The following is a 13,868-nucleotide window of genomic DNA, read 5'->3' as shown; positions in this document are numbered from 1 at the left end:
AGACTTTTTATCAGGTCATCCTCATGTGTTCATCTCATATTGTTTATCAGGTCATCCTCATGTGTTCATAGAATACTGCTTATCAGGTCATCCTCATGTGTTCATGTCATACTGTTTATCAGGTCATCCTCATGTGTTCATAGAAAACTGCTTATCAGGTCATCCTCATGTGTTCATCTCATATTGTTTATCAGGTCATCCTCATGTGTTCATAGAATATTGTTTATCAGGTCATCCTCATGTGTTCATGTCATATTGTTTATCAGGTCATCCTCATGTGTTCATGTCATACTGTTTATCAGGTCATCCTCATGTGTTCATAGAATACTGCTTATCAGGTCATCCTCATGTGTTCATGTCAGACTTTTTATCAGGTCATCCTCATGTGTTCATCTCATATTGTTTATCAGGTCATCCTCATGTGTTCATAGAATACTGCTTATCAGGTCATCCTCATGTGTTCATGTCATACTGTTTATCAGGTCATCCTCATGTGTTCATAGAAAACTGCTTATCAGGTCATCCTCATGTGTTCATCTCATATTGTTTATCAGGTCATCCTCATGTGTTCATGTCATATTGTTTATCAGGTCATCCTCATGTGTTCATGTCATACTGTTTATCAGGTCATCCTCATGTGTTCATAGAATACTGCTTATCAGGTCATCCTCATGTGTTCATGTCATATTGTTTATCAGGTCATCCTCATGTGTTCATGTCATATTGTTTATCAGGTCATCCTCATGTGTTCATAGAATACTGCTTATCAGGTCATCCTCATGTGTTCATGTCATACTGTTTATCAGGTCATCCTCATGTGTTCATAGAAAACTGCTTATGAGGTCATCCTCATGTGTTTATCTCATATTGTTTATCAGGTCATCCTCATGTGTTCATATAATATTGTTTATCAGGTCCTCCTCATTTGTTCATAGAATACTGTTTATCAGGTAATCCTCATGTGTTCATAGAATACTGTTCATCAGGTATTCCTCATGTGTTCATTAACAGTAACTCCTCATTTGTTCATAGAATACTGTTTATTAGGTTACTCCTCATGTGATCATACAACAAATAGAATGATCAAAACATGTTCATTATCATCATATATGACATTATAACATTTAAAATAAGATATAACACATGTTATAATATAAACCATATAATGGAATACCATAAATATAATTAAAGATAAATTAATTATAAATAAAGATAATTAACGCTGCATATAACGTGCTACAATATAAACCCTATAATTAAATATCATGATGTTTACCATATAACATGTTATGACATAAACCACCTAATTAAATATTATCATGATAATATTTAACATTGCATATAACATATATTATAATATGAACACTCTAATTAAATATTATAATATTTACCATATAACATGTTATATTATAAGCCATCTAATTTACCATCATCATGATTACACATGCTATAATATAAACCTTCTAATTTACCATCATCATGATTACATGATATAATATAAACCCATCTAATTAAACATCCTCATGATAACACATGTTATAATAACCTTGCTGGTGGTTCTCTGAGGTAGTTCTCCTCTGAGTTTCTAGCGATGCTAAGAGCTCCTGTTTAGTTTCCCTAATGGCTGCCATTCCGTCCAAATGTGAGACTGGAATAAGATGGGGGGGTAGGTGGAGAGAGAGAAGGGGGGAGGAGAAGGGAGGATGGAGGCATGGACGAGAGAGAGAGAGCGAGACAGAGATATGGATGAGAGAGAGAGAGAGAGAGAGACAGAGATTTGGAAGAGAGAGAGCGAGAGAGATATGGAAGAGAGAGAGAGAGAGAGAGACAGAGATATGGAAGCGAGAGAGTGAGAGAAAGAAAGAGAGAGAGATGGAAGCGAGAGAGAGAGAGAGAGAGAGAGAGAGGGAGAGAGAGTGTTTCTTCCTGCTGATCTTCTCTCCATTAGAGAGCGACAGAGGGTGTCTCCATTACCATGACAACGTCCAACGCAGAGCGATGCAGTTTCTGGACCGTGTCTGCGTGTCGATAAAGTTCACTTTGTATCTGTGGAGGCATCATTGTAACACATCTCTTCATCTATGTGTGTGTGTGTCTGTACACATGTGTGTGTGTGTGTGTGTGTGTGTCTCTTTACACGTGTGTGTGTAGATGGTGTGGGAGAGTGGCTGTGTGGTGGTGGTGATGCTGACGCCCCTCTCTGAGAACGGGGTCAAGCAGTGCCACCTCTACTGGCCGGATGAGGGGGCCGACGTCTACCACATCTACGAGGTACGCCCCCTCACAACGGGACGCACACCGCATACCTACATGGGAACTAGTCCCACACCTCAAGAGCTCTGCAGCTGTTTCCCTTTCTTGTGTGTGGACAGGTGAATCTGGTCTGAATCAGGTGTCTTAGTGAATCAGGTTTGAATCTGTTTACTTGTGTATCAACAACTGAATCTGGTTAACGTCTGGATTCCTGAGTGGACAGGTGAATGAAGTTTGGATCTGGTTTCTCGTGTGGATGGGTGAAGCTGGTTTTTGGTGATTACAAATTAATCTGACTTTAATCTGGATTCTTGCGTTTATAAACTAATCTGGTTTAAATCTGGTTTCTTGCGTTTACAAATTAATCTGGTTTAAATCAGGTTTCTTGCGTTTACAGATTAATTGGGTGTGTTTGCAGAAATCAATCTGGTTTGAATCTAGTGTCTTGTGTTTAGACAAGCAAATCTCGTTTAAATCTAGTTTCCTGTGTGTCAGGGTGAATCCGGTGTCTTGTGTCACGGCAGGTGAATCTGGTTTTAATCTTGTTTCCTGGGCTTCACAGGTAAACCTGGTGTCGGAACACATCTGGTGTGAGGATTTCCTGGTGCGGAGCTTCTACCTGAAGAACCTGCAGACCAACGAGACGCGCACCGTCACCCAGTTCCACTTCCTGTCCTGGACAGACCGGGGCATACCGGACTCCGCCCGCACCCTGCTGGACTTCCGCAGGTACTGCGCCCCGGCGCTGGCGGTCCTACGGACGGCGGGTCCTACGTCTGGTGCGCTCGGTTCTGGGGAAGGAGTCGTCTCGGTATTCAGGGTTCTGAACGTTCTTGAGGAGCAGTTATCCTCCAGAACACGATTCTTCTCCTCAGGTCCTGGTCTCTCTGCTGCTCCGCCCACCTCTAAGTCAGGACTTGCCCCTCAGACCGGCCTCAGACCGGCCTCCCCTCGCCCTCCATCGCATCGCGGACCCCCCTTCGCTGGGCGAAACCCCCATCGATAGGCGGACCCCTATTTGCTGGGCGGACCCCCTTTGCTGGGCGATTCCCTGCTGGGTGACCCCCCTGCTGGGCAGACCCCCTGTTGTGCGACGGACCCCCTGTTGTGCGACGGACCCCCTGTTGTGCGACGGACCCCCTGTTGTGCGACGGACCCCTTGTTGTGTGGCGGACCCCCTGTTGTGCGACGGACCCCCTGTTGTGCGACGGACCCCTTGCTGTGTGGCGGTTGCCAGTGTCATTTTTGTGATGTTGCAGCTCGTAATATGAGCCCAGTTGCATAGTCACAAAAGTGATCATTGGAGACTGCATCTTCCCTGCCAGCACTGAACATGCCCCCTCGCTCAGTCACTGGCTCTCGCTCTCTCGCCCATGCTCACTCTCTCTCTGTCTCACCCTCACTGTCTCTCAATTTTTTTTAAATGCCACTCTTTTATTTTTTTATCGAGCGGAGCTGTTTGTGTTGTCGTTTTGAAGGTTTGAGGTTTTTCATGTTAGCATCAAGCTAACAGGTGACTACCATAGCACCAAGCTTATCATAGCATCAGGCGAAATTAGAAATAGGCTAAACATAGCATCAGGCTAACCATAACATCAGGCTAACCATGACATCTGGCTAACCATAACATCAGGCTTACCATAGCTTCAGGCTAACAATAGCATCAGGCTAGACGTAGTATCCAGCTTACCATTGCATCAAGCTAACCACAATGTGTTTTTGTCTTGTATTCCAGGAAGGTGAACAAGTGCTATCGTGGCCGGGCTTGTCCTATCATCGTTCACTGCAGGTAGTAAACGATGTTAACATGTTATCCACTATTGGTCCCACCACTAACAACATCACAGATCTGATTGATTGATCTCCCTTTTTTTATTGATACCAGCAGTGTCTTAGCAGCATGAACAACACCTCTGTCAACACTGCTACTTCTCTCTCTCTCTCTCTCTCTCTCTCTCTCTCTCTCTCTCTCCAGTGATGGATCAGGGAGGAGTGGCACCTACATTTTGATTGACATGGTCCTCAACAGAATGGCTAAAGGTAGGGTCACTCTGTTTCCCTGGCAACATGGGTATCCTCCCCCCACACAGGAGACGCAGAAGAAGGAAATGATGGGAGAGAGGAGGTAGAGGGGAGAGGAGGAGAGGGTAGAAGGGAGAGGAGGAGAGGGGTGAGGAGAGGGGAGGTTAGGAGAGAGGAGAGGAGGTGGAGGGGAGGGGAGAGGGGAGAGGAGGAGAGGGTAGAAGGGAGAGGAGGAGAGGGGTGAGGAGGGGAGAGAGGAGAGGGGAGGTGAGGAGAGGAGAGAGGAAAGGGGAGGGGAGAGGAGAGGGGACAGAGGAGAGAAGAGGAGAGAGGGGTGATACAAGATTAAGAAATATTGGTGTGAAGCCAGATTAAACCATAGTGGTGTGAAGCCAGATCCAACTATAGAGGTGTGAAACCAGTTTAATACATAGTGGTGGTAAACCAGATTAAACCATAGTGGTGTGAAGCCAGATCCAACTACAGAGGTGTGAAACCAGTTGAATACATAGTGGTGGTAAACCAGATTAAACCATAGCATTGTAAAGACGGATTAAGACATAGTGGTGTGAAACCAGATTAAAGGTGTACGTGGATCAGGGGGATAATCTGTATTTTGTGTTACAGGAGCCAAGGAGATCGACATCGCAGCCACGCTGGAACATCTCCGAGACCAGAGACCTGCCATGGTCCAGACCAAGGTAGACAGAGACACACGCGCACACACACACACACACACACACACACACACACACACACACACACACACACACACACACACACACACACACACACACACACACATACACACACACACACACACACACACACACACACACACACACACACACACACACACACACACACACACACACACACACACACACACACACACACACACACACACAGTATAGAGCACGGTCCACCAGCTCCCCCTGGTGGTGCGGACCGGTACTGCAGTCCCACTGGAGCCTCCCCAGGCCTTCTCTGAGTGGGAGCTCCAGTGTTCTGATCTGAGGAGGTAAAGCAGGGTTCTGGAGCGCTGTGGTTCTGCTCTCCGGCGGTACCACAAATACACCATCGATCTGAAACTCCCATCATCCTCTCTGTTCTGAGAGGTTGGTCTCCAGCCCGCGGGCGTCCTGAAGGCACCGGCATGACTCACACACACACACACGCGCACACACCAACACAGGCACAGACACATGTACGTACACACACACGCACATACACTAACACAGACACACACACTAACACAGACTCACACACGCGCACACTAACACAGACATAGACACACGCACGTACACACACATGAACACACACGCACATACACTAACACAGACACACGCATGCACACACACACACATACACAAACACACATACACAGACACACACAAGCACGCACACACACACAAAAACACATACACGCACTAACACACAAAGACATCACACACACATACACACACGTAAAGACACAGACCTCACATACACACAAACACACACGCACACACACACCACACACACACACACACACACACACATACCAACATAGACACTAACACAGTCAGACACACACAATTTGAGTTGATTGGGGCAATAAATGACTGTCCTATGAATATTTATTAATCTCTCTCTCTCTCTCTCTCTCTCTCTCTCTCTCTCTCTCTCTCTCTCCAGGAACAGTTTGAGTTTGCTCTGACCGCCGTGGCTGAAGAGGTCAACGCTATTCTGAGAGCGCTCTCTCAGTGATTCTACAAACCAGTTAACCAACCAGTCAGTTAAACAACCAGTCATCCATTAGAGTTACGGTTTGATTGCAATTAAACGATTCATCTTCTAAAATCGGAATCCTTTAGAATCCCTAATTTAATCTTTTCATTTTTGTTTTCTGGGAAACAAAGTTATTCTCTCTCTCTCTCTCTCTCTCTCTCTTTATCCAATACTGTATAATATGATGATTGTATCATACGATTACATGATTTGCTGTAAATGTAAAAAAATATATGAATCTGAGCAAATCGAAATGTTATAAAATATAGTATATGTAAAAGTGCTGTTAATGAAAATTAAAGTGGACTGAATGGGATCTGAAACATGTTGATAGAACTAGCTGTTATTTCTTGTTTTATTCTCTCTTGGATGTAAAACAACAAACTGATATTATATTACTCCTTATATATATATATATATATATATATATATATATATATATATATATATATATATATGGTGTGTGTGTGTGTGCGTGTGCGTGTGCGTTATAACGCAAATAATGAAGCAGCCCAACTTAAACCCCAGCCCACGGGAACGAGAAACTTTCTGATTGGTTCACATTTGGGCCCGTTGATGTCATTCAGCAGCTTGAACCAATCCGAGGCCGTCAGCTGTGTCTGTGGGTTGGTTTAAGATTTGGTGACGCTGTAATATTTATTCCTTCATAAGAATATGATAACGTTAGCAATTCTGTCAACATCAATGTAAATACAAACGACAGAGCTATGTCATATCTATAACTGAATATATATATATATATATATATATATATATATATATATATATATATATATATATGTGTACAACTATTTGATATAAATATATATCTAAATATAGTTGTTCCACCATGTAGGCCTATGTCCATAATTCTTGTCATCATGTGAACCGTGTCTCCAACCGATCTCTCTAGACCAAACACATAACATAGACTTATAAGAATAGTGATATTTAAATAACATATTCTGTTCCCCGAATAAAACCCGATATATTTTGTGTGGAGATTGATAATAAATAAAACTACAGATGAAATCATGTCGCTGTCGTTTGATCGTGTTACTTCACTGAGCCGGCCCTGAGGCCAGCGAGGTCCTGACCTTTATAGACGACGCAAAACACAAATCAGAAGCGGGTCTTTTATTGACAGGGTTCATCATTACATGGAGGTGAGTTTACACAAGAACGGACTTCGAGGATCTTAACAATGTCAATATTTAACCTATAAACAAAATGTAACGCTGGCGCTATCTCTTATTTCACTGGCACTAAATGAATAATCGTTTGGAAAAGATTATTAAGCATGGGGCGTTTGTGTGTGGGGACCCCGGTTTATATCGCTAGAGGCTAAATGGCTTTTACTGTCTTTGTTCTGTGTTCATCATTTCATGGAGGTCAGTTTACACAAGACCGCATTTATTTTTCTTGCGAAGCCACCGTAGAAGTGTGTGTGTATGTAAGCAGACGTCCACGCGTGGATCCGCTCCGGTCGGATCCGCTTTCACTGTGGAGGGAAGACTGGGATGAGACACTTTGTCACGCTTGTCAGAAAGGGTTAAATCCTTATTCATTGAGGAGATGCAGATTCGTACCTGAAGGCGGCTGGTCCATGCTTCTCGGTCGGCGGCGGTGCGGTCCAGCAGCCAGCAGGTCCTCCGCCGGGTCCAGAAGGTCCTCCGCCGGGTCCAGCAGGTCCTCCTCCGGGGCCAGCAGGTACTCCTCCGGGTCCAGCGAGTACTCCTCCGGGACCAGCAGGTCCTCCTCCGGGTCCGGTCGCTCCGGGACGGTGGACTCAGAACCTCTGGTCTCGTGGCGGGAGAGGAGAGCCATTCAGCCGATGAGGGAAACCTTTCATTAGAGCGAGCGCTGCGCAACAGGTGGTTCGGTCAGAACCAGACCGCTGATAATGGTTTAATTATCACTCTTCTTCAGACACAAATGTAGGCGGCCTTTAAAAAAAATAAAAAATCTCACGCTCATTGGCTGACTTCACATGCTGAAGATAATTTGGAAATTGTTTGCCTTAAATATCTTTGGGTGCCTTTTTGGTTACGTCTGTTTTACTGGACTTTTACTAGCCTGTCTGCAAAAAACGGTGTTTAGTGTGATCGGCTCTTCCGAGGCCTGCTGTTCACTTTCAACCTCTCCTCGTGCCTCAGTGCCGCAGTACCCTCTGCCAACATCCAGAGAGCGCTGCTGCGCATCGTGTTGTATCGCATTCACGTTTCATGCACTTCATAGTATTCAAATTGTTTTTTAATACAATGTAAAGTGTTTTTATATTTTTGTACATGACTATTCCGAACATAGTTGACTGTTGTTAGTTAAGATGCAGAAAAACAGGCATAATCAAAAGGGAGATATGGAGGTAAACAACTCCTAAATGATCTTCAGGACCCATTCGCGTCAGCCAATGGGCGAGACAAAATGAGATTTATTTGAAGATGCGTGAGATCCATGGATCAAGAGAGGCAGAGGGCCCACAGAGACTGCTTTTCTATAGGGCCCAGACTTGTGTGGTAAAATCCTGTGCGGTTTCTACAAACAGTGGACAGAAGTAGCGTAAAAGATGAATGATTTTTTCTGTTTGTAAAATGAATAATATCCTCATACTATAGCTAATCCTACTGCTGACTAGTTTTATTTTATTTTTTTACTTTGTAAATGCCCCGAAGCTCCGTTGATCTTAAGGGCATTTAAAAAGTTAAAAAAAAACACCAAAAAAGGGACTGATTTGTAAAAAAAAAGAAGGAAAAACGGATACTGTCTCTCTAGGTTTTATATAGGGTTTGATTTTTACACTGATCGTTTTAGACATGAGCCACTCATAGTTGCTGCGTTGCATATAGGCCTATATAGGAATAGTTGTAGCCTATTGCTTCTCGTGTTCAGTCATCTACTGAATCCATCTTATGTTTTCCTCCCCACTGTTCTACTGGCAATAATGTTCATACTGCATCCATCATTATATATTCTACCTGTGTACATTCTCCGCACTTTACTACTTTTCTTTGTACTTCTGATTGGATGCTAAACTACATGTCGTTGTCTCAGTAACATTAGTAGTGTAATAGTAATAATAGTGCATTCTTGTTTAATAAATGGATGCTACTCACATGATAAGAAGCGCACACAAGGAGAGAACTTGCTGAGAATCTGACGGTGGTGCTCCAAATCGCGATTCATCAAACCAAACCGCACCGCCGCTTCCTGACAGTTTGCCTGTCACCAGCCAACCCGCTCTACCCATAGATATAACACCAACTCCCCTCTTTGTCAGTCGGTCGGTCTGTGGCTCCGGCACTAGTGACACGTGGCCTATACTAGCGCTCAATGAGAGAGGGAGGGAGAGAGAGAGAGAGAGAGAGAGAGAGAGAGAGAGAGAGAGAGAGAGAGAGAGAGAGAAAAGTTAAAAAAAACCCCACAAAAACAGGGACTGATTTGTAGAAGAAATAAAAAAGGAAAAACGGATACTGTCTCTCTATGTTATTTATATGGTTTGATTTTTACATTGATCGTTTTAGAAATGAGCCACTCATAGTTGCTGCGTTGCATATAGGCCTATATAGGAATAGATGTAGTGTTACGTATTTTAAGCACATAAGCTGCCTCCACATAGCTACAAGGGACAGGATCAAACATATAAGCTGCAATAACTACTCCAGCTGCAGATGGCAGCACCTTTAGACAGGTGAGGAAGCCGGAGCCAATACGTCACATAGGCCACGCCTACTTCATATAGGCCGCGCCTACTTCCTATAGGCCACGCCTACTTGATACGAACGGGGAGCGGGAGTCAGATGAGGTCAGAGACAAATGGCAGCCCCGTTGAGAGCCCGGGGAAAGCCCCGGGGAAAGCCCCCAGGGCTGGAAGATAGCTCTGCGGTATTTCTCTCCACGCGTGTTAAAGGGGACATATCATACCACCAGGTGTGAGTGTGATTAGCCATTACAAGCCGTTTTCAAAATGTGCAGCATTGTGACATCACAGGTGGGCGTGTCCATCTAGATGTGTGACGGATAGATGGACACGCCAACCTGTGATGTCACAATGCTGCACATTTTCAAACCTGCTTGTAATGGCTAATCACACTCACACCTGGTGGTATGATATGTCCCCTTTAAATACAATTCCCTCCTTTTGCTTCATAGTTACCATACCGAAATACTTTAACAAATAAAGTTAATAGAGTTAAAAGTGATCCGGTTTAGACTACTTTCTTCAAGAACACAACAGTTGACTATGTATGCATTGCTTCTCGTGTTCAGTCATCTACTGAATCCATCTTATTGTATTCCTCCCCAGGCGTGTCTTGTACTTTTCTAAATCGCAGTCCACGCGAGATCTTCCTCTTTTCGCGGTAGAAAAAAGTCTTGTAAATCACGGTTCCCACATTACGCAAGCTCTTCCTTGAAGTTGAAATCTGAAGTTAAAGGGTAATTCCGGTGTAAAATGGATTTGGGGTATGTTTTGTATGATAACGAGTTGAAACGTTCGTTTTGGAGCACAAAAACCGCATATAGATGCTTTCTTCAGTTGGCTGTTTTTAGCCGATTCTATCAAAACGCTATAAACTTGGAACGATGGGGGCACTGGTTATGGTAAAAACTATATCGCTATTTTAAACCACTTAAAAGGCTAAAAGTAGCCCGACACTTCTGTGGTAGTATAATAAGGGTCTTAACATATAAAACAAGGCATTGAGAACTTTGTAAGTGTACAGATTGTTTATTAAAAAGGACATTTTATGCACACAATACCATTAGTAGATCACTTTTTACCATTTTTTTTTTAAGACTCGATAAGTAGATTGGGGAACACAGAGTTTGCATGTGGCTGACGGATGTCACAATCTCTGTGTTCTTCAATCTACCTATCAAGTCTTAATAACAAAATGCCGTCGACGCGTGATCTACTGATGGTATTGTGTGTATAAAATGTCCTTTTAAATAAACAATCTGTACACTTACGAAGTTCTCAATGCCTCGTTTTATATGTTAAGACACTTATTATACTACCAAAGAAGTGTCGGGCTACTTTTAGCCTTTTAAGTGGTTTAAAATAGCGATTTAGTTTTTACCATAACCAGTGCCCCCATCGTTCCAAGTTTATAGCGTTTTGATAGAATCGGCTCAAAACAGCCAACTGAAGAAAGCGTCTACATGTGCTTTTTGTGCTCCAAAACGAACGTTTCACCTCGTTATCATACAATACATATCCGAAATCCATTTTACACCGGAATTACCCTTTAAGATCATGTCGGTAAGTAAAAAGAAGTGGATTACTAATCCCCCGTCTGTTGCCAGGAAGGCTCGCAGACACACCCTCAACATATTCCCAAACGTACCTTTTGCATATTTGAGCCTTTGTCTATCTAATTATTTGACTTTAAGATGAAAGCTGCTTTCTAAGGTGCTAGCTATGTTTACATGACTTTACGACCTGCCACGTTTGAGATGCACACTGAACAGTCACAAAGTACTCTATACTGTACAGGCTAGTAGATGTTGCTTGCTTCTTTCTGCCCGAGTTTGCACAGTGCAACAGTGATGACGTAGCTGAGAAATCCATGTATTGAAGACCGGCAAATATATATAAAATGAAGGCTTGTAATGTGAACGCTATAATATGAAGGCTTTCTCATAACTAACCTCCTGTTAGTGACATTGTTCTTGACTTGTTTCTATCAGTAATATTTATTTTAATTCATTGCTTTCTATCTCATGCAGGATCTTGAAAACATGCAGGAAGCGAGCAAGTGGCTAAAACAGATGAAGGAACAGAGCCTCTTCAAAGGTCCTGTCCAGGTGCAGCGCTTTCTTGGCATGGAAGACAGCGAGGCTGTACAATCACTAGAGAATTACATAGAAAATGCTGACACCTTAATAGATATAAGAAAAGCATGAAGTTATGGATCCTTTTCTATTTATGTTTGAGTATTATGAGGACATACAATTGTTTTAGAGCCCAGACATGTGTGCTAAAGCCCTGCGGTTTCTACAATCAGTGGACAGAAGTAGCGTAATGCATTTTTCTGTTTATAAAATGAATGATATCCTCATAATAAAGCTAATTAAATGCCTCGAAGCTCCGTTGATCTTTGGGGCATTTAAAAAGTCAGATAACACACGAAAGAAGTGTCCGATTTGTAAAATGAAAAATCGGATACCGTCTCTCTAGGTTATATATAAGGTTTGATTTTTTCACTGATCGTTTTAGACATGGATGATCCACTCATAGTTGCTGCATTGCATATATATATATATTGTGGCGAGCAGCACGGGAAGGACGAGACGGGAGCCCAGGTTGAACCAATTATGCAGATCCGTGCCCCATACACCGCACGACTACGGACTGCCTTTATTAACAACCACGAACATTACAGAAACACGGGACACCTATATTGTGGCGACCACACTCGTGGTCGCCACAATATATACATATACATAATGTTCCGTCATCTACTGAATCCATCTTACTGTATTCCTCCCCACTGTTCTACTGTCAATAATAATAATGTACTGCATCCATAAGTATTCCTCTACCTGTGTACATACTCCGCTCTTTACTACTTTTCTTTGTACTTCTGGTTGGATAAACTAGTAGTGTAATAGTAATAGTGTAAGCTACTCACATGCGAGCGCTGCGCAACAGGTGGTTCGGTCAGAACCAGACCGTTGATAATGGTTTAATTGTCACTCTTCTTCAGACACAAATGTAGGCGGCCTTTAAAAAAAATAAAAAATCTCACGCTCATTGGCTGTCTTCACATGCTGAAGATAATTTGGGAATTGTTTGCCTTCCATATCTTTGGGTGTCTTTTTGGTTACGTCTGTTTTACCGGACTTTTGCTAGCCTGTCTGCAAAAAACGGTGTGATCGGCTCTTCTGAAGCCTGCTGTTCACTTCCAACCTCTCCTCGTGCCTCAGTGCCGCAGTACTCTCCGCCAACATCCAGAGGGCGCTGCTGCGCCTCGTCTTGTATCGCATTCACGTTTCATGCACTTCATAGTATTCAAATTGTTTTTTAATACAATGTAAAGTGTTTTTATATATTTGTACATGACTATTCCGAACATAGTTGACTCTTGTTAGTTAAGATGCAGAAAAACAGACATAATCAAAAAGCAGATATGGAGGTAAACAACTCCTAAATGATCTTCAGGATGTAGAGTCAGCCAATGGGCGAGACAAAATTAGATTTATTTGAAGATGCGTGAGATCCATGGATGAAGAGAGGCAGAGGGCCCACAGAGACTGCTTTTCTATAGGGCCAAGACTTTTGTACTTAAACCCTGTGCGGTTTCTACAAACAGTGGACAGAAGTAGCGTAAAAGATGAATGATTTTTTCTGTTTGTAAAATGAATAATATCCTCATACTATAGCTAATCCTACTGCTGACTATTCTCACATGATAAGAAGCGCACACAAGGAGAGAAGTTTCTGAGACTCTGACCGTGTTGCTCCAAATCGCGATTTCTTAAACTAAACCGCACCACCGTGCCAACAGCACTTCCTGACTGTTTGCCTGTCACCAGCAAACCCACCCTACCCATAGATATCACACCAACGCCCCTCTTTGTCGGTAGGAGTCAGCCTCTCTCTGTCTCTGTCTCTGTCTCTGTCTCTCTCTCTCTCTCTGTCTCTGTCTCTGTCTCTGTGTCTCACTCTCATATAGGCCTATATAGGAATAGATGTAGCCTATGTATGTATTGCTTCTCGTGTTCAGTCATCTACTGAATCCATCTTATTGTATTCCTCCCCACTGTTCTACTGTCAATAATGCAATAATGTATACTGTATCCATCATAATATATTCTACCTG

At 43.0% G+C, this 13,868-nt stretch overlaps 1 protein-coding gene across 1 annotated transcript in view; it reads left to right on the top strand.

Moving 5' to 3' along the window:
- Positions 1–6,024, top strand: part of LOC307088693 (receptor-type tyrosine-protein phosphatase N2-like) — a gene marked incomplete at both ends in the record, with an annotated part of 65,382 nt that extends 59,358 nt beyond the window's left edge. The window contains 6 exons of the mRNA XM_079754645.1: positions 2,152–2,271; positions 2,816–2,982; positions 3,989–4,042; positions 4,229–4,293; positions 4,903–4,976; positions 5,953–6,024. Coding sequence (XP_079610771.1) covers positions 2,152–2,271; positions 2,816–2,982; positions 3,989–4,042; positions 4,229–4,293; positions 4,903–4,976; positions 5,953–6,024 — 552 coding nt within the window. The remainder of the gene's footprint in view (positions 1–2,151; positions 2,272–2,815; positions 2,983–3,988; positions 4,043–4,228; positions 4,294–4,902; positions 4,977–5,952) is intronic.
- Between the last annotated feature and the right edge of the window lie 7,844 nt (positions 6,025–13,868).

This window comes from Pollachius pollachius (genome assembly GCF_949987615.1).
Source record: "Pollachius pollachius genome assembly, chromosome: 17".
Taxonomy (NCBI): domain Eukaryota; kingdom Metazoa; phylum Chordata; class Actinopteri; order Gadiformes; family Gadidae; genus Pollachius; species Pollachius pollachius.
This window is presented reverse-complemented; position numbering and strand designations above follow the sequence as displayed.